Below are 21,950 nucleotides of genomic sequence, written 5' to 3'. Positions count from 1 at the left end.
GACGCCATTTGGGAAGAGTTGGGTGACACAGCCTTCCTGGAGGAAGTATATACCACAGGGCCAGTAGGCATTGACAGATTAGAGCCGTGGTGCTCTCAACCTGAGGGTCGTGACCCCTCTGGCAAACCTCTATCTCCAAAAATATTTACATTGCAATTCATACCAGTAGCAAAATTACACACGCGAAAATAATTGTGGGGGGGGCAGTTCACGACAACCTAAGGGACTATAAAAAGGGTCGCAGCATTAGGAAGCCTGAGAACCACAGGTACAGTGCTCACCCGACCCAGTTCACTCACTCTCTACCGCATGCTAGCACTTGAAGATGTGGTGGTCTCCAGCTGCTGTGCTCGCCTGCTGCTGTACCTTCATACTCTAACAGACTCCCATATGACGCCCTGACACTATAAGCCATGATAAACTCTTCCTCCAGTGTATTGTTTTGGTCAGTGTGTTTCATGACAGGAACAGAAAAGAAGCTAATGACACCTTCCCAATTTTCAGCTAGGTTTGCAACCTGAGTTTTAGCCCTCATATCATCCCTCCGATCTCACACCTCTTTCTGTCCCCAAATTGGAGGAATGTATACTAAAATGTTATAAAATAGTTGCAGTGGTCTAGGCGGTGACTTGTGTTTCAAAAATGTCTACAGCAAATAGAAGCTTTATGAATATGAGGGAAGTCTTTAAAATGAAAAGATAATTACGGAACTCATTGGACACATTAATCAAACTCATTACATACAGTCTTGCATTATATATGAGGATTTATGATGGGGGGGTATAGGGACGACCAAAGACATCCTGGATGGCTTCAACAACAAGAAGTTATATTTCCTCACAGCCCTAGAGGATAGAAGTTCAAGATGAGGGTGTTAAGAGAGATGCGGTTTCTTCTGTAGTCTTCTCCTTGGCTTGGGGATAACTGCCTCCTTTACATGCCTTTCCCCTGTGCTCCTGCATCTTTATTGCCTCTTCCTTATAAGACACCAAGCCCTCTGGTATTAGGGCTAGCCCCACGATGGGTTAATCTTAACCATTTCAAGAGCTCTGTTTCCAGTACAGCCACGTGGAGTTAAGTTAAGGCTTCAATAGAGGATTTGGCGTTTCTTGCTTCTCTGAAAAAAAAAAAAAAAAGAAAAAGAAAAGAAAAAAATTTCCACCTGTGAGCGACATGTGAAATAGATTCAGCAGGATGAGACTTTGGAGGGAAGCATAGTCAAATGGTAACATGAGCGGTTTTACGAAGAAGGAGCAGGGAAGCTGCATTGCCTAATGACTTCAGTTTTGGTATCATTTTTTTAGCCTGATTTCTTTAGTGTTACTTAAAAACAACAACAACAACAACAACAAAAAGAAAAACAAAGAAACAAAAAAACCCTGCCATTTCCTGTGGTTTGAGGTACCTGCAGTGTAGGTCTTTCAGCGGCAGGTTAAATCACATTACTTAGTACAAGAGTCCATCCCCAATTACAGGGCATCTGATGTACGCTGAGCAGAGGCAACTCCACCGTAATGCCACTGGGCTGTGAAGATGTCCAAGTCAGTGGCTGTCCATGGCCCAGCAGTTCTACCTGTAATCGGAAGCAGAGACAACAATGTACAAATGTGCCCTAGTACAGCATTGTGATGTCCACTTGCTAAGGAGTCAGAGCTTCCAAAAAAGTACTTTAAAAAAAAGCTCCATTTTTACCTTTAGCGCTCCCACACCATTTTACATCTTACTCCCCTTGTTCCCACATTATCCACAAACATTCACAGATTGAGAAAGGAAAAATGGAGTGCCAGAGTCGGGGAGATGCTCAAAGAGAGGATGGGAGATGGGAAATAACTGGGAGCAATCTGCCCATTCAGGCCTGCCCAGTTCTTACACACAGAAGAACGCCTTCCTTCTCCCAGGTAGCTATGACTGTCAGATTTTCCAGTGATTCCCACTGGTCAGTAGTGTATGAATTCAACCAATGATAGCTATGATTGGCCTGTAGTCTTGGTCTTGCTCCTATTAAGTGAGTTCTGGACATACTCTAGGGTTATTTGAACCGTAATACGTTATCACATGGAAAAACACAAAACAAAGTCCTGAATTGTGATTATTGTATTTGTTAATGCCAAGCAAGACATAGATTTAAAAAATAAAATAAAAACACTGCTGTATCCAGGTTTGGAGGCTGTGCTTCAACACTGCATTTGAAACCCATCTTTCACCCTGGTCAGCCTCCAGTGTTAGAACTAAGAAGTGAAAGGGAGACTGTAGTGGCTATTCCTGGTTGTCAACTTGACTATATCTGGACTACAATCCAGAATTGGAAGGCTCACCAGTGATCCTAATTTGGAGGATGGGAGATAGAAGTTTCTGACCTGGATTTTGGCATGGAGATCTTGAGGCATCGTGGCTATGAAACTCAGAAGATTAAGACAGTGAGATCTCTGAGTTCAAGGCCATCTGTGTGGTGGAACACACCTTTAATCTGGGCTACACCTTCTGCTGGAGACATACATAAGGATATTGGAAGAAGGAAGGCCCTCTCTCTCCTTCGCCTGCTTGTGCCGTGTGGGACTCAACTGCTAGATCCTTGGACTTCCATTCACAGATGCTAGTGACCACTGTTGGGAGTTAAGACTGCAGACTGTAAGTCATCAACAAATTCCTTTACTATATAGAGACTACCCATGAGTTCTGTGACTCTAGAGAACCCTGACTAATACAGAGACAAAAGGAGAACGACAGGATATTTCACTCCAAAGACATTATCAACTTCTAGAAAAGGGCCCAAGATATATATCACAGGGCACTCCATTGGGTCTGATGACAGCCTTAAATAATCAAAGAAGAATGGTAACGTCTTTCTTGGATTCAACGTGTTCTTGGTGTGATGTTGGGGGAATGTGATGGTTTGTTTGAATATGCTTGACCTAGGGAGTGGCACTATTAGGAGGTGTGACCTTGTTGGAGTAGGTGTGTCACTGTGGGTGTGGGTTTTAAGATGCTTGTCCTAGTTGCCCAGAAGCCAGTCTTGTCTTAGCAGCCTTCCATGAAGATGTAGAACTCTCAGCTCCTCCTGTACCATGCCTGCCTGGATACTGCCATGCCTTGATGATAATGGACTAAACCTCAGAACATGTAAGCCAGCCCCGATTAAATGTTGTTTTTTATAGGAGTTGACTTGGTCATAGTGTCTGTACACAGTAGTAAAATTTTAACTAAAACAGGGAGGCAATTAGTGCTCTTTGAAAAACTCATTTTCAGTGAATAGAGTGAAGTTAAATGGCACAGTAACGATAAAGAATGATGCTATTTTATTTTACATCATTATGTGTAGAGATATCATAGCTTACACGTTCAGTTTTCTTAGAATTTCAGAACATTGTGACTAAATAGCTGCTGGCCTTGCTTTGTTTAAGTCACTTTAAAGTAACATTTTTCTTAGGTATATGAGGTTTCGTGAAAGTTTCCCCTAGAACAAGCCATGTTCTCCCCAATATGTTTTACTCGTCAATTTAAAGGAACAGTCAAGATAAAATTCATTCTTACCTCTGTTTCCCCCAGGCTACCTATGGGTTGTCCAAGAAACAGCTTTCCAGAGATGGGCCATTTAAGGAAAATAGCGTAGACTAATTTCTTCTCAGGTTTAGATGTGTACCTGGTGAGAAAAAATAAACAAACAAAACCTCAGCATAGTAACAAGTTACATCCCATGTTTGTCCGTATTTATGGGTCATGTCTGGAATTATTTTACAGAACCTTGACAACGTCACCACTAGTAAAATAAGAAAGAGCCACTTCCCCCCACTTGCGTGGTATATAAAGTGCTTCCCTTTTCCAGCCCTCCAATATTAAAAACAATTTGGGTTTTTTCTTTCTTTCTTTCTTTCTTTCTTTCTTTCTTTCTTTCTTTCTTTCTTTCTTTCTTTCTTTCTTTCTTTCTTTCTTTTTCTTTGCTCTGTCTTGTGCCAGAGCCTTAATCTGTAACTCAGATGAGCCTTGAACTCAGGATGGTCCCTGTGTCTTTGCCTCCTCGAGGCTGCCATACCTGCCTAAAAGGAAGTTTGGGGAGGGGCTTCTTGAGCTGACATCTCTATTCAAACTGCTCCCATGGAGCTGGGACCAGTGTGGAAATAAGGTAATGGGAGCTACATGGCTTTCCACTTACAGATAGATAGAGTGCTCACTCTTCAAGATGCAACAAAAAGCCAAACATGATTCTTGTTTCTATGTGGCTAAAGCTAGAACGGAAAAGGTAGATAATCACACAAATGAGGTGTAAGTTCTGAATCACAGTATGAAAGAAAAGGAAACATAAAATTGTAACAACTGTTTTTGTTTTGTTTTGTTTTAAGATTGGGACATCAGACAGCTTCTTTACCAAGATAATCGAGTCACAGCACACAGGAGAACAGTGGAACCCATAAGGGGACATGGGGACAACCATTCCTTGTTCACTCCATTTCTCAACAATACCTATAGGAATCTATAAAGTTGTCAGGCTAGAGATACAGCAATGAACAGTCTCTGACCTCACACGCCCACATCCCAGTGGGATAAACAAGAATGAGCAAATGAATGTCTGTGAAGTCCTAAGCACGGAAGCACATGGCTCTAATCCCAGGGCTCAGACAGATCTCTGAGAGTCCCAGGGCAGCTAAGACTCCACGGAGAAGACAAAAACATGCAGAAGAACGAGGCCTGCCAAGGTGAGAAGGGATAGGCCTCGGGCCGACCACTGAGCAGAAGAGGTAGAGACCATCTCTCAGAAGGCAGCCCTGAAACCCGCGGAACAGGATGCTCTGTGAGCATGTGGGAAAGAAAGCCTTCCAGGCTGAGACACAGGGACAGAAGCCACAGTGGCCTGCAGACACAGCAGCAGGAGAGTTGGGGAGCAGGGAGAGAGCGAGCCAAGGGGATCAGAACAAGCGAGGACCAGATTTCCTAAAGCCAAGACCCCCGAGAGGCCTCACTTTTCCCTTGAGACTGGACGTCTTGGAAGAATTTTGTGTACAGGAGTCCCCTAAGCCAGGCATGACATCAGCCTGGGTTATGTCAAGACATGCTGACAACATAAATAAATCAACAGTTTTCTTGATTGCTCTCCTGAGATTATAAGGGCTGGGATCTGGCTCAAGCCAGTTAAAGGGCTTGTCTCACAAGTATGAGGGCCTGTGTTTCAAAATCTGAACCCAGTGGTACACCTCTAATCTCCGCCATGCAACATGAACCCCTGGAAACTCAGGGCCAGCTAGCCTGACCTCCGGGGTGTAGCTCTAGGCTTCACTACAATAGGGGAAGCTAAGAGAAAGGTGGAAGGTGGGGTCGGAAGACCGACCCCAAGGTTGCCCCTCTGATGAACTCATGCATGCTATGCATATGTGTATATTGTACCAGCAAGAGTGTTCAGAGTCCCCAAATCCCATCCCCAAAGGAGTAATAATAGAACACAAACAGGCCAGAAATAGGATTAGTCAAGAAGGCACTAAATAATCCAGGGGTGAGACAATGGGAGCCACCACAGAAAAGGAGAGGCAGCCAGAGTCTATACACATTTCAGAACTCAAAACAGTAGATCCGATGATGAATTGACTGTTAGACTAGTTTGAGTGAAAAATGGCTCCCACAGGTTCAAAGGGCATTCTTAGGAGGTGTGGCCTTGTTGGGGTAAGTGTGGCCTTTTGGAAGAACTAAGATAAGAGGTCGGAGCCTGGAACTGGAGTTTTGCTATGATAGGCCGGACCATGCTTTTGTTTGGAAGAATGTGGACTTTGGGACTTTAGATTAGAAAAGCAGTGGATTCCGGAGTTCAAGGTCAGCATGGTCTACAGAGTGAGTTCTAGGACAGCCAAGCTTAGGCAGCGAAGGAAACAATCAAAAAACAGAAAGCTGGGGAAGATGCGCTTGAACAAAGGGGCCATGGTCCAGCCTTAGCCAGCAGCAGAACTTGGCAGCTTTGGGGGTGGGGGTGGGGGNGGGGGTGGGGGGGGAGGGTGGGTTCTGGCTTTAGAGTCAAGGATGCAAAAAAGGAAGTTATGGAATCTCCCTCTGTGATTAAGGCAAGCTGCTGGGGCCAGGCACGTGGGAGGGGTGGCCCTGCATGGAGGCCCAGAGAAGCCATCGTGTGAAGCTGTGAAGGTGAAGCCTTAGAGACTCGGCGACGTTGGAAATGCCAGAGTGGTGGAGAAAAGCTGCCAACACAGGTTAGGGACAGCCAAGAGAAAGAAGTGTGATGCGGTCAACAAAGCTGAGAAGAATCGGAGACTGTTAGAGTGCCAGTATCAGACATGGAGATGCAGTTCGGAGTTTGCCCTGCTGGCTTTTGGTCTTGCTTCGGCCCAGTATTTACTCACTTTCCTTCCATCTGGAATGGTACTGTAAATACTGCACCATCTTTCGTTGTAAGTATGTGATCTGCTTTTTTATTTCGAACTTACTATAGGGGATTACAGTTAGATTGCCATGAATCTCAGAAGAGACTTTGGACTTTGTTGAGACTGTGATAGTGAAGTTGGACTGACTGCAATTTTGCATGCTTATATGGCAACAAGACCGTGGTGGCCAGGGAGTGGAATGTGGGGGTACTCTTAGGAGGTGTGGCCTTGTTGAAGAAAGTGTGTCACTGGGGGGGGGGGGAGCTTTGAGGTTTCTAAAGCTTAAGCCAGGCCCAGAGTCTCTTTCTTCCTGCTGCCTGCCAAGCCGGATGTAGAACTCTCAGTACCATGTCTGACTGCACGCCACCATGCTTCCCACCTTGATGATAATGGACTAAACCTCTGAACTGTAAGCCAGCCCCAGTTAAATGTTTTCTTTTTATAAGAATCGCCATGGTCCTGGTGTCTCTTCACAATAGAAACCCTAACTAAGACAGCTGCGGATTACAGAAGAAAGGCAGATTAAAAACCGCCAAATTTCAGGTGGAGAATTAAGCTGGACACTCCAAAGGAGAGGCTGGAAGGATCAGGTACAGCCTAACAAGGAGCCACCAAAGAGTGCGATCATCTGAGGCCAATGTTGCCAGTGGGTTCAGAAAACAGGAAACCTGGCACCAACTCCTGGGGCTGCAAGGGAAAAGCCACGGTGGGTCTTGAAAAAGGCAATTTGCGGAGGGGTGGGATAGAAACCTGAACCGAGTGCGTTCTAGAGATAAAGAATGCTTCAGCTAGAAACAACAATTACAAATTGTTCTGCAAGACATTGTATTATGAATAAAGGGAGAGAATGGAAAGCTGGGTGGAGACAAGGAGGAACTTTTTTTTTTATGGTTTTTGTTTTGTTTTGTTTTTCGTTTTTTTTCTTTGTTTTTGTTTTTTGTTTTTTGTTTTTTTGTTTTTTGTTTTTTGTTTTTTTTTTTTGACAGGGTTTCTCTGTGTAGCCCTGGCTGTCCTGGAACTCACTTTGTAGACCAGGATGGCCTCAAACTCAGAAATCTGCCTGCCTCTGCCTCCCAAGTGCTAGGATTAAAGGTGTGCGCGTGCCGCCACCACCACCACCTGGCTAAGGAGGAACTTTTAAAGATAAAATAAATCACATTGCCTCTGTGCGGGCGGACGGGAAAGGAACTAGGAAAGAAGGAGATTGGAGATGAGGAAATAGAAAGGCTACTCCTTGCCTGGAGGACTTGGGATGTGGAGGAGAAAACACGGGCGGGATTAAAGCCAACTATGAGCTAACTGGACATTGTATATATGTGACAGCTGGTGTAGCCACACTTAGCTGTGGCAGTCTCCTACAAGTCAGTGTATGAAAGGGAAGGAGTAAGGGGACACATGAGGACTTCATTGTAGTGACAGATCACTACACCCCGTAATCAAGTCCCATTCTCTCCCCCCTGCCCACCTTGCTCCTGTCTGTATGATTTTTGACTACTCTAGGTACCTCATCAATATTTGTCTCTTTGTGACTAAGTCATTTCACTTCAAATGAATTCCCGAAAATTTGATCTGTGTTGTAGCGTTTCCTTCTTGTTGAGCTTTGTTCTGTTGCTATGTACTGTAATGCTAAATATTGGACCCCAAGATCTGGTTACCTCAGGGACAAGGAAATCCTTGTCATACTGCCTGTAGCTGGGCAGAAGGCAGGGCCTGGGGCCGGGGGTCTGAGAAGAGACCACGTGGAGGGCAGAGAAGGAGAAAGGGAGAGATGTCATGGGGTAAGAGATCATGAGAACTGGTGGTCACCTGGAGTAAGACAGACCCAGGCAGAACATGGCAAGTTATATCTCAAGGTTATTGAAAGGGAAGTAGACCAAATAGTTTAGAGGGATGATGTCTGCACACGGCTTAAGCTTAACTCTCTGTAAGTGGACTCCATTGCTCTACACTTTAAGTGTCTGGGGATATAGTGCTTCTGGTATCATTCTTACGCATATATCCTCGGAGGTGGAATGGCTGGGAGGCGGGACAATTCTGTTTTAAGGTTTTGAGGGACTGGCACACTGTCCGGCACAGCTGCTGAGATTTCGGATTCACATTACGCTGGAGTGGATAGAAATTCCAATCTCTCCAAGATCATCATCAGCTGCCCTTTTTTAAAGGGTAGTTGTTCTAAAGGACATGAGATGACTACTGGCTGTGGTTTTTATTTGCATTTCACCTGCAGTTCCTTAATGTGACATTAAGTGTCGTTTCTGGTGTTTCTCCACCATCATGCAAATCTTTCCATCACAGTCTATGGCTCTGCAGGAGCGGACAGTACTTTTATTTTACCATTTTCTCAGAATCTCCTATTGGCTAGCTTATTTACTGTTTACTCTGCCCTTAAGGACCTCTTGCTTGCCAATTTGGTGGAATATGATATCGCCAAGACTAGGATATTTACTAGTGTCGAAACACTAGTTCATTCTACAGTAAGTACTTGATAATCTTCAGTTATCTAAATGCCTTTCAATTTCGTAACAGGCAGTTTAGCTAAATAGTGCCCATAGGGGATATCTAGGCACTATTTAAGCAGAATTTGATAAACATTATGTTCAATAACATGCCAATTCTTATTCCTTCTCTTTGTATTTGAGTCAAGTTGGAACACATGCGGTCACGCAGCAATAATCCAGTCCCTCTTTTTATCCTGCTCTCTCTGTATATATACTGAGTGCTTTCCTCTCCCAAACAGTGCTTCCTAACCAGGAAAACATACCACACTTCCGGAGTGACAGTGTCATTCTGAGACCGCCAAGTGTGTGTTTCATAAATAGCTTCCCCGTTGACCTTCAGCCAGGTTCCCATTTGCCTTAAACGCTCCTCAAAAATGACAGGAATGGTGCCATCTCCTGTAGGACCAATATTCATCAAAAGATTTCCACCACATGCGACTGTTTCCACAAGTTGCTAAAAAAAAAATAATAATTAAAAAAATAAATACAATTTGAAATAGAGAAAAAGAATAGTTTTGAAATAGAAAAATGTTAACCAATATATAAATATATATATATATGTTACACATATATAATACATTATATATACACGTACATACATAAAATTTCATAGTAAAAAACCCACAGAAGGTAGTGTCTTGAGACTGTGGCACTACACAATCCCAACTGTAAGGGGAAAAAAATCCTGTAACCCTCTCATTATAAGAATATTCCAGAAAAATAGTCCCACAACATATTTTACTGTACCTTCACCAACTCTTCAATTGTAAGATAATCACTGATTTCAGCTTCCCGCCTGTAGCCCCAGGAGAACTTATCTATTGTCATGCAGTTTTCCCATTTGTGTGGCAAGAGATATCCAGGATTGTAACGGTCACTGCAAGTATAGAAGCCACCATGTTTGCAGATAGAATCGACTCCCCAGCGATCATTGGTGACTACTGTGTCCCGAACTGGGCTGAAATGAGAAGGACAGTTTCCTTTTAAGAGAAAGCCTTCTTGAGACAGAGGGCAAGGACACCACAAACAGATCCACCTACTCCTGACTCTAAGAAAGCAGAAAGCGGGGCTGGTGAGATGGCTCAGTGGTTAAGAGCACTGACTGCTCTTACAAAGGTCCAGAGTTCAAATTCCAGCAACCACATGGTGGCTCACAACCATCTGTAATGAGATCTGACACCTTCTTCTGGCGTGTCTGAAGACAACTGCAATATACTTACATATAATAAATAAATAAATAAATCTTTAAAAAAAAAAAAAAAAAAGAAAGAAAGCAGAAAGCCTTTGTTTCTAAAGCCAAATAGATTTGTGATGACTGGAGTCTGAACTCACATTCCAAATTCTAGGCCTAGAGCAAATTCCTCAACCTCTCTGAAGAGTGAATCCCTTCACTATTGGTTTAGGTCCTCGTCATATGACTGTTGTCTCCTACCGGAAAATCTCTGAAAACATTGAGTGTTGTCATCATGCAAAATACACTCCCCAATTTCTTATGTCTGGTGGCTCAAGTAGAGAGAAGGGGAATCCACGTACAGGGGCAGTTTTGACTCACATATTAAAAATGGTCCCAGTCATGTCTCGATCCTGGGATTGTTAAATTGATTACACAATCAGTTTGGCAGTATTTGACATATTTCTGATCATTTTTACTAAATACCGACCAAGCTAATATGCATGGCTTATAACGATTTGGTCCTGCCATGGCACAAGTGAGCACGAAACCACAGGGATGTAAATGCTACTGTACATACACAGTAGGAGTGTTTCAGACTAGTCCAGGTGCATCAAAGTATACAGACCTTTCATTATACAGCCAGGCTAAGAAGCCAGTGCTGTTCCAGTAGTGATCTGGTGCGTGCCCATCTCCGTCTGACCACAGGACGTCAGGCTGGTATCTGCTCACCAACTCATAGAGCTCAGGCAACGTCTTCGAGATGGGAAATTGCTGCTTTTGGAATAAGCTGGATTGATCTTCCAGAAAGAGTGGATGGAACCATTCAAAAAGAGAATAGTACAGACCAAAGCGTAAGTCAGTCTTCGTCCTCACAGCCACCTCGAGCTCCTTGACAATGTCCCTCTTTGGCCCCACATCGACGGCATTCCAGTTCCAGGAACGGTCTGAGCCCCACATGGTAAAGCCTGGAAAAGGATGGCAGACAACCCTCGTTACCACCTCGACCCAAGAGAACACCAAAACAATTCAGAACGAGCCCACAATTCGCCGCCTCCCCAAACAACTGTTTCTTGGCCCGCTTTGCGTTCTGGCTTGCACGCATCTGGACCAACAAATGAAAATATCATTAATGCGAGACCTGGGGGTTTTCAAATTCTCAGGATGACTGTAAGAGATGTACACTCCTTAGTGTCCTGGTGTCTGCCGTGTGTCTGGCTACACCCACCAGCTGATTGCTAGCTTAGCATCTAAAGCAAAATAGACAATCAACAATAGACGTCTGTCAGAGAAGCGCCCCTCCCACACCTATCACACTGAGCAGTGATCTCCACTTATTTGTGGGATTCACATGTGTCTTCTGGACCAATGGGTGAAGTCTATTGCTTGGATGGGTTTCATTACAAGGTGATTCTCAGAATATTCACGAGGACAAGAAGTAAATTTCTGTGGCTTGATAATTAATTTAAATGAAGGGAGTACTTTTTTTTTTTAACCTCCCTCATTATGGTGATTTCAATATGCTCGGCCCATGGGAAGTGGCACTATAAGAGGGTGGCTTTGTTGGAATAGCTGTAGCCTTGATGGAGAAAGGGCATCCCTGTGGGGGAGGGCTTTGAGGTCTCCTGTGCTGAAACGCCACACAGTGTGGAATCAGAACCTCCTCCTGGCTGCATGCAGAAGACAGTCTACTTCTGGCTGCCTTCAGATCAAGATGCAGAACGCTCCACTTCTTTGGCATCATGTCTGCCTGCATGCTGCCATGTCTCCTGCCGTGATGATAATGGGCTGAACCTCTGAAACTGTAAGCCAGCCCTGATTAAATGTTTTCCTTTATAAGAATTGCCTTGGTCATGGTGTCTCTTTGCAGCTGGGAAATCCTAACTAAGACACCCATCTTATTCTAAACATGGATTTTACTCTTTTTTTTTTTTTTTTTTGGTTTTTCGAGACAGGGTTTCTCTGTATAGCCCTGGCTGTCCTGGAACTCACTCTGTAGACCAGGCTGGCCTCGAACTCAGAAATCCGCCTGCCTCTGCCTCCCAAGTGCTGGGATCAAAGGTGTGCACCACCACGCCCGGCATGGATTTTACTCTTTAAAGTCCCCCAATATTTCTGTATTTGCCAGGCACTGGCATAGCCTCATACAAGACAGTTATATCAGGGTCCCTTCAGCAAAATCTTGCTGGCATATGCAATAGTGTCTGGGTTTGGTGGCTGATGATGGGATGGATCCCCTGGTGGGGCAGTCTCTGGAAAGTCCATCCTTTGGTCTTAGCTCCAAACTTTGTCTCTGTAACTCTTTTCATGGGCATTTTGTTCCGTATTCTAAGGAGGAATGAAGTATCCACATGTTGGTCTTCCTTCTTCTTGGTTTTCTTGTGTTTTGCAAATTGTATCTTGGGTATTCTAAGTTTCTGCAACGCTATAGGTGGAACAACAATATGAACTAACCAGTACCCCCAGAGCTCGTGTCTCTAGCTGCATATGTAGCAGAAGATGGCCCAGTCGGCTATCATTGGGAAGAGAGGCCCCTAGGTATTGCAAACTTTATATGTCCCAGTACTGGGGAACACTAGGGCCAAGAAGTGGGAGTGGGTGGGTAGGGGAGCAGGGTGGGGGGAAGGTATAGGGGACTTCGGGATAGCATTTGAGATGTAAATAAAGAAAGTACCTTAAAAAAAAAAGTCCCCCAATATTGACCATCCTAACAGCTGAAAGTGTAAAGCAAGTAGCACAGAGCATTACACAAGGACTTTGAAATAATTTGTATTTCAACAGGAATTGGCTCTTGGGTTGCTCATCATTCTATTTAAAATGTTAGAAGACATATATAACTAAGAGGCTGAAGAACTAGTATAAAATCCACAGAAATTTCAGCTTGTGCCTTGGGTCATTAAGAACTGTCACTGGTTCATTTTTCCTTCAAGCACCTTGATGTTTGCCAGACACCACAGTTGCTCACTCCACTCTCATGTCAGGATGAGCCAGAGAGCACTGACCCGCTCTTTAAATTCATTGTGAGAAGTTCCTCAGACATTTCACACCTTCGCTAAGGAAGCCTGTTCGAAGCTTGAAGGCAGTGTGAATATTTAAGACCTGTCTCGGCCTCAAAATTGTTCAGCCAATAGGGCAGTACAGTTATGCTACTTGGCTCTTCACCTCAGTGTATCACCCTCAGGGAGCACTCGGTGATGCTCCACCCACCTTTCGACCCCCAACCCCCGAGCTGCAGTCAGCCGTACATTTTCTGAAAGCAGTGTAAACATTTGGCAGCGCAGGTCCTTGAAGAGGAACACATCCTAGCTCCATCCTCTGTCCTCAGAGCAATGGTTCCCAACCTGACCCTTTCACAGGTGTTGCTGATCAGGTATAACAGTAGCAAAACGACTATTACAAAGTAACAAGGAAAATAACTCTATGGTTGAAGGTCTCCACGAAAGGAGGAAGTGTCTTAGAGGGTCAGAGCATTAGGGAGGGGAAACCACTGGGCTAAAGGTATTTGGGCTTTCTTTTTTTGTCAACTCACTTTGGGTTCGAGAGGTTGGGAAAGTTCCTAGACAGCAGGGATCCGACACATTCCCATCAGGGGAAACATTTAGAAGAGGAAATTGTGCAGCTATCGGGACTGTGGCCAAAGGGGAAAATATTTAAGGTGAACTGCAGAGTTTTGGTTTGAGTTCACCTCTCCTGCCTCCTTCCCACTCCTGCAGAATATAAGGCAACTTTTCAAGATAAAGAAGACCATGTAAAGGAAACTACCTACTACGTTAACATTAATCTGAGGTAACATTAGCCAGAGCTTTCTGGTCTTATGGACACTCGGTGCCTATAGTAGAACACCCTACTAATGAAGGATTTTTGTGCTACCTTAAGTTCTTTTGATGTTTCTGGGCATTATTGTAAATCTCTAACTCTTTTCCCTTGGGGCCTCTGTCTTCTCTCATCAGTAGCAACTTACCCACTACTTGCATATCTAAAAGTCATGCGCAAAGCACAGCCAACTGTGAGAGTTGAGATTAAGGCAGCATGAGCGTATATGCCATGATGATTTTAAAGAATGCATTAAAGAACAGAAGGAGAGCCCAAGAGTGGTGGCGCACACCTTGAATCCAGCACTCAGGAGGCAGAAGAAGGGGAATCGCTGAGTTCAAGGCTAGCCTGGTCCACAGAGTAAACTCCAGGACTGCCAGGGCTACATAGAGAAGCCCTGTCTCAAAGCAACAACAACACACAGAGAAAGAAAGAAAGAAAGAAAGAAAGAAAGAAAGAAAGAAAGAAAGAAAGAAAGAAAGAAAGAAAGAAGGAAGGAAGGAAAGAAAGAAAGAAAGAAAGGAAGGAAGGAAAAGAAAAGAAAAGGAGGGGAAGAGGAAGAGGAAGAGAAAGAGAAAGAGAAAGAGAAAGAGAAAGAGGAAGAAAGAACAGATGGACAGAAAGGAAAGTGCAACTATACTATACTATACTATACTCACTATGTAATACATGTATGTATGTATACACACACTCACTCACTATACTCATTCTCTTCAACCAGCTTTACATAAATCTAGTTATTTATTTAAATGATGTCTAAGTTGGGGTTTCATTGCTATGAAGAGACACCATGACCAAGACAAGTCTTAAAACATTTCATTGGGGCTGACTTACAGGTTCAGAGGTTCCGTCCATTATCATCATGACAGGAAGCATGGCAATCTCCAGGCAGACCTGGGGCTGGAGGAGTCCAGAGTTCTACATCTTCATCCAAAGGCAGTCAGGATGGGACTCCTCTGCACTGGGCATATGATCTCAAATCCCAACAGGAATACACTTCCTCCAGAGTCCACACCACTAATAGTGCCTCTTCCCATGGTGCTAAGCATATTCAAACCACCATAAATGGTTAAATGTGTACATAAAAATCATGTCCACTGTTCCTCTCATTCTGTGGTCCTAGCTGTCTGGATCCATAATGCTTTCCAACTTCAGTGGAACCCATGGTCCTTAAAGTGGAAGCAATCATCAATACCCACCTATGGCTATTCTGAGAAACCTGGTTTCACAGGATGGCCTTCCTTTAATGTCTCCATCCAAAAGAACGACCTTACATTCCCTAGCCAATTTCAGCATATATCATATGTGCCCTACTTGCCTTCGTGATGTTTAGAAGTGAAGACCACATACTTGGCACCAGAGACCTGGAGAATATCTGCCCACTGGCTTGCATTAAAATACTTGGCTGTAAACAGCACTACAAAGTCTTCATACTTAAAACCAGGAGGATAATTATTTTTCATAAAGTCCACAAACTGGGGTCTCTTCTCCTTTTCCCAATACCACCTGTGGCAGAAAAAAGAAAGAGCACGTGACCACACAAACACAGATGCCTGAAGAGACAATTCCTGGGTTTACCCAGTACCCGCCCCCTAGCCTGGTATGCACAACATGGAGACATTCTCTCTCCTTCTCTTTATCAGGGTTGCTTTGCATTAAGGACAGCTTGTGCAAACCGAATCTCTGGCCATATTCTCTGTCTTTTCCTTTGTGCAGTCCTCCTGTAACCCGGCCACTGATTCTCCTAATTCCTCACTTTTAGTTATGATAACATCTCTGCCTTCACACACTAGCCTCACTGTGGAACTTAAGGGGCTAAGATTTCAAGACAAGACAACCTACCTAGGCACGCATTGGGTCTATTCAGTAACAGAAAACATTTTGGGTAGATAGGGAAGAAACATTTCCAAGGGCTGAGCAGTTCCCACAGTTGGCACTGCCTTTGCCTGCCTGAGATGAGATTCAAAGCCCCCACAGGCAGCAAGCAGCTTGTCCTCTATGGGACCCAAAGTCACTTGCATACTTCAGAAACATCCCTCACCGCAGCCCATGCTGGCTGGTAGATCAGACAGATTCTGGGATCTCCCAGTGGAGAGAAGCTGGCTTTCAGGTTAGGGATAGTTAAAGAGTGAACAAGTTTATGTTGCCTGTCTACCATCATGTGACTATGAAGATAATGTGGGTAATACACTTCTATTACTGTCCCTTAGCTTTGCTTTGGGTTTTTGATGCTTTAGTATTGCAAGGATCTTAAGGTCCTAGCTGAACCAGGAAGCATTTATTTTAAAATTTCTTATTTTCTTTTTAATTACACGTGTGTCTGTGTGTAGGTGTGTGCATGTGAGGGAGGAGTTTAGGAGCATGAACTTCCCCTGGGACCAGAATGACCAGATGGTTGTGAGTCTCCCAGGGCGGGTGTTAGGAGTTAGACTAAGGTCCTCTACAAGAAACAGTGTCTTACTTTAAGAGCCTTACTGCTGTGAACAGACATCATGACCAAGGCAACTCTTACAAGGATAACATTTANTTGGGGCTGGCTTATAGGTTCTGAGGTTCAGTCCATTACCATCAAGGTAGAAAGCACGGCAGCATCCAGGCAGGCATGTGGTTGGAGAAGGAGCTGAGAGTTCTACATCTTCATCTGAAGGCTGTTAGCAGGATACTGGCTTCCAAGTAGCTAGGGTGAGGGTCTTAAAGCCCACACCCACAGTGACACACCTATTCTAACACACCCACACCTTCTAATAGTGCCACTCCCTGGGCCGAGCATATACAAATCACAAGCAGTATGGGCCCTTAACCAGTGAGAAATTTCACCAGCCCCTTTGAGAATTCTTCAAATTCTGGGACTGGTACTCCCTTAATCATGCAGGCATTGCCACTGCTATAGGGAGGCCCACCTGCAGAGTGCCTAAGAACTCCTCCGATGAGAGACTGCCACTGTCAGGGGTAACACAAAGCCCAGCATATGTGTGTGTGCGCGCGCGCATTGTGCAAAGGTGTGCACTTACCAGAACCATTCACTACCAAAGCTGGGCACGGAGAACACTCCCCAGTGGATGAAGATGCCGAACTTGGCCTGGTCGAACCAGGCTGGCAGCGGGCGTCTGTCCAGAGATTCCCAAGTGGGGTCATAGCTAAGGGCTCTCGTGACCCCGCAGGGCCTCAGGAGCAGCAACAGCAGCGGCAGAAGCATCAGGAGCCCAGGCGCATGCGCGCCAGCCTGGGGTCCTTGGGGAACCGCAAGTCACCAGGGAAGCTGGGAACCTTTTCTGTCAGCCTGCAGAAGCTGCCTAGCGCTGGCCTTCCTTCCGGCTTCTGCTAAGTGTGCCCTGCTCCTGTCACCTGACCCAGACCGGCTTGGTCAGATGATCACTGCTGTCCGGAGTAGGGAGTGGCTGGGAGCTCCAATGAGCTCTGATTGCTTAAGGACCCCAAGAAGGTCGCTTTACTCTGGTGCACCACCAAGGAAGGCAGTTTCTGCTCAGCCTCCGCATTTTTAACAGCCCTTGGCTCTGTTTCCCAGTCAGATCTAATCTACTTAGCCAAGACGACCGGTTTGTCAGCTGTGAGACAAAAAAAAACTTAAGGGTGATCTTTGACCCACGCCTTCGACCTCCCTCCCCGGGGATTCCTAACAGAAACCTCTCAAGAGGTCACCCCGACCGCCCGGCCCTGGTGGCTGTATGTGTCAGAGCTGTATGCCCTACCGTGGGACTGGAGCCTGAGAGAGGAACTTCGTGGGCTGCTCAGAGCTTTTGAAAAAGCTCCCATGGTTCTCAGCCTTTGGATCAGCCTCTGCCAACCTGGAATCTGTAGCAGATGAAATCCAAATTTTGGGTTTAGCCAATCTGTGTTCGGGTCCAAGATTTTGCATTTCTACTCAGGCTCTTGTTATTTCTGACTTTGGAGAAACAAACTTTTCTGAGAAACTGCGTTAGGAAACAAGGCAATCTTAGTTGAATGAATGTTTAAGAAATGTGTATAGAAGGAGGGTTTGGGAACCTGCTGTGTTGGTTGAGTGCTTGCCTAGAATGCATTAAGACCACAGTCGTGGTCGGCACAGCAGTGTGGAGACAGAAACAGGAAGATCGGGGTTCAAAGTCATCTTTGACTACAGAGAGAGCTACATGAGATGTTGTCTCAAAAATCAGGAAGGAAAAAAAAGGGGAGGAAGGAGGGTTGGAGGGAGGAAAGGAGGGAGGGAATGAAAGCAGGATCTGGGAGCTGTAGTTCAGCAATAAATGTCCTAGAGCTGGGGGGCGGGGGGAGCCTGCAGGCCGACTTAAAGAAAAGGAGCCAGTCACTTAGAATAATCATCAAAGTTTCATCTTCAGGAACTGTATCCTAAAGTTGTTTAAGTGCCATTGGCCTAGAGCCAGAATCTCCACTGCTTCTGCTTTGGTAAAACCCTTATCCTTGCGTGGTACATTTCAGATGCCACCTCCTCCAGGATGCTTTGTGCCATAGCCACCCCTTCCCCAGTAACATCCCACTTCCTCCTGTGTGCCTCCATGGGACACCTTATCCTAACCACTAACACAGGAGTCCACAGGTGGTTTCGGAATTGGGTGGCTAGAGATCCCAATCCCCTTAGACTGTGAACTTCTAAAGACCGTTTATGATCTCTCCCTCGGTGCCATGCTTTTCTGGGCAGCAGAGCCTGGCATGGAGCAACAGTTACAATGTGTTTTCTGGAGTTCCTCAGCTTACTGCAGTTCTCCTTGCTGGAGAACCAAGAAGGAAGTGACACTAAGTAACTGCCACTTGTGGTTCCCTCTTCTGCACAGCTAGGAGCACCAGAGGCCACTGTCTCCTCCCCACATGTGTCTCACCAGGACCCCAGCACCACCATAAGAGACCTTGCAAAAGCAACTTACAGAAAGAAAGTTTTCCTTTGGCTTAATGTCGCAGTGTGTCTGCTGTGGCAGTAAAGGAGGTGGCAGGGGCATGGCTCCTGGATACACTGTATCCTCAGCCAGCAAGTGAACAGCCATTAATGCTCTCAGTTCGTTATCTCCTTCTAATTTTTCTCTCAGACCTCAACCTACTGTATGGTGCCACTCACAATTACCACAGGTTTCTCTCTGCAGTGTTTTGAAGAAGAATAGCCCCCATTGCGTTGGGTCATATGTTTGAATGCTTAGCCCACGGTCAGTGAAACTGTTTGAGATGTCTCAGGAAATGAGGCCTTCTTGGAGGAGATGTGTCACTGGGGAGGGGTGGGCTTTGAGGTTTCAAAGGCCCATGTCATTCCTAGTTAGCTTTCTCTTTCTCTGCTTGTGGGTCAGATGTGTTCTTAGCTACTGCTCCATTGCTGTCTGTCTGTCTGTCTGTCTGCCTGTCTGCCTGCTGCCGTGCTTCCTGCATCTGTGGTCATTGGTTTAGGAGGGGCTACTATCAGTGTGATGAAACACCGTAACCAAAAAGCAAGTTTCAGAGGAAAGACCTGAATACAGTCCTGTGCGGGATCCCCGGTTGCTGGTTCAGTCTCTGTGAGCCCCTACGAGCCCAGGTTGGTTGATTCTGTGGGTTTTTCTTGCAGTGTCCTTGGCCTCTCTGGCTCCTACAGTCCTTTCTCCCCCTCTTCAGCAGGATTCCCCAAGCTCCACCTAAAGTTTGGCTGCGGGTCTCTGTATCTACTTCCATCGGTTGCTAGGTGAAGCCTCTCTGATGATAATTGGTGCAGGCAATAATCTCAGTATGGCAGAGCATCGTTAGGAATCATTTTCTACCTAGGTCTCTAGGCTCTCCAGCCTCTGGTTCCCGGCCCTCCTGGCAGTATCAGGGATAGACATGGAACTCCCCAGTCATTGGTTGGCCACTCCCACAATTTTTGTACTACCTTTACCCCTGGACACCTTGTAGGCAGGGCAAATTGTAGGTCAAAGACTTTATGGCTGGGTTGGCGTCACGATTCCTCCACTGGAAGTCTTGCCTGCTATGACCAGATTTTATGGAGACATTTTCTTGAATGAGAGTCCCTCCTCTCTGATGACTTTAGTTTCTGCTAAGTTGACATAAAACTGTCCAGCATAGTCGCCTTCTGCAATAATGAGTCCAAGATTAAATGCTTTCTTCTATAAGCTGCCTTGGCCATAGTGGTTTATCATGGGGATAGAAAAGCAACTCAGACTCCCACCTCGAGGACAACCAGCCCACAGACCTGCTCTGAGGTTTGTCTCCTAGGTGACTCTAGACATTGTCAAGTTGGAAATCAATGTTAACCATCACAGTTGGGCTCAACAACTCTGATGAGCCATGATCTGCCACTGTAGTGGACCCAGTTTCATTCACACTAACGAAAGACCAGTCTTAAAACCCCAACACAATCTAATCCTTCAGTGGCTGCTGGTCCCAAAGGCTCAGCTGAGCAGAGCAACAGACCTGCATCTTATTTTTTCCCTAAGCAAGGGTCTGTTCAGTGAATACAAAATACCCTTCAATTTTGTGTCAGATGCTGGGTTAGGTCCAATTATGGTGACAGTGCTATACCAGGTGAACTCTACACAACAAAGTATTTTATCTTCTGATGATTAGCATGCATAAATTACTGTAGTATTTCAAGTTAAATCTGGCCATCAGATCTGAGCTCCTGAAATGCCCTTTATATCATTTATTTCATATCATCATATATAATACATATACTATCATATATAGCATACCTTATATATCATATCACATATATGATATATTAGACCATTATATAATTTTTATGAATGCAAATAAATATTGAATTAGTACATACAGTCTTATCCTAAGACCATACTCAATAGGAAATACTAAAAAGATCACATCCCTTACTCAGTGCCCTTGAAGATGCAGGGAAGCCCTAAAATAGCAGGTTGGGAACTAGAAGCCTAAGTTTATAAGGAACATCAAATTGTATTGGAAATGAAAAAGAGGAATAGATTCTAGTTGGGGTATGTTTGTCTGCTAAATGACAGGAAGAATGAAATCTGTGATGTGTTTGGGACGTGGTCCTGAGTCAGCAAGAATGAGCAGAACCAGCTGGGACACCAGGAAAAGTTCCCTGCCAAGCCTCCCCAAGTGCCTCTCCCAACGAAGTGAAGATCAAGGAGACCGATGACGCCCTAAGGGCCCTCCAGCACTCCAGACATAGACTTGCTTACCTCCATTGCAAGGCTAGGTATTCAAATGTGCCATCATTGTCTGTTGAGACCTATTTATATTCTCTCCAAACACAGGTCTTGCCTCAGCAAAACACCACCACGTGAGTCTGCATCACGTGATACATCCAGAAACTCCCACTGCAGCCCACCCGCTATAGACTCCATTTCATCTGTTGAGGGCTAATACTTTACCAAGGTAGCCTTTGTGCTTAGAGCCTCTGCTCACTGAACACTAGGACCAGGGTTCATTGAAGCTTCTACTCTGCCCTTACAGATGCCAAAGAGGATCACAAAAATCTGAAAACATCAGATTCTCCAGGTATGATGCATGGCTCATTTAAAAAAAAAGGGGGGGGTAGAGCATTGGACATTAGTAGGGAACACAGCTAAGGAGTCCTGATGCGACCTTGTTTGGCGGATATCACCTCGAGATGCCAGATGGAAGAAATGTGAGGGCTTTGTCCCTCTATCAACAGATACGTCACTCAGCGCAACCTGTTGACAACCATGGGTAGGCAGGGTGCCTGGGCGGGATAGGTTGGAAGTTGGTGGATAAGGGGTAGTTCTTGATAAATTTTTGTTGCTGCCAAGAGGAAGCAGTCCTGACATTACTATCCTTGGAGATGCCACCAGTTGGTGGAGGGTGAAACTGATATTAGAGCGAAGCTTTGCAAGATCCATTCTGGAATTGTGTTTGTGATCTGGATGGTAGCCACCAGCCAGTATCAGCACTTCCCAGAACTGCTCTCAAGTGGGCAGTGGAAGAAATGAGATGTTCGCTTCACAGCTGACATCAGCACACACACACCTGCCCCCACTCTGTATGTATATGTGTATGTGTCTGTTTCTCCGTCTCTGTCTCTCTGTCTTTCTGTCTCTTTGTCTCTCTGTCTCTCTCTCTGTGTCTATTTCTGTTTCTCTCTGTGTGTCTCTCTTCCTCTCTCTCTCTCTGCCTCTCTCTCTCTGCCTCTCTCTCTCT

At 45.1% G+C, this 21,950-nt stretch overlaps 1 protein-coding gene across 1 annotated transcript; it reads right to left on the bottom strand.

Annotated features, from left to right (window-relative positions):
* Positions 1-204: 204 nt before the first annotated feature.
* On the bottom strand, positions 205-17,195 carry Fuca2 (alpha-L-fucosidase 2). The gene is made up of 8 exons (XM_021221466.2): positions 16,850-17,195; positions 15,157-15,344; positions 10,654-10,993; positions 9,602-9,812; positions 9,118-9,308; positions 3,532-3,640; positions 1,406-1,573; positions 205-1,117 (listed from the first exon to the last, which is right to left on the bottom strand). The coding sequence occupies exons 1-7, from the start codon at positions 17,032-17,034 to the stop codon at positions 1,433-1,435; spliced, it is 1,365 nt and encodes a 454-aa protein (XP_021077125.1). The 5' UTR covers positions 17,035-17,195; the 3' UTR covers positions 205-1,117; positions 1,406-1,432.
* Between the last annotated feature and the right edge of the window lie 4,755 nt (positions 17,196-21,950).

Source organism: Mus pahari, chromosome 21, assembly GCF_900095145.1.
Source record: "Mus pahari chromosome 21, PAHARI_EIJ_v1.1, whole genome shotgun sequence".
Classification (NCBI taxonomy): Eukaryota; Metazoa; Chordata; class Mammalia; order Rodentia; family Muridae; genus Mus; species Mus pahari.
The sequence above is the reverse complement of the archived record's forward strand: the minus strand, read 5'-3'. Positions and strand labels throughout refer to the sequence as shown.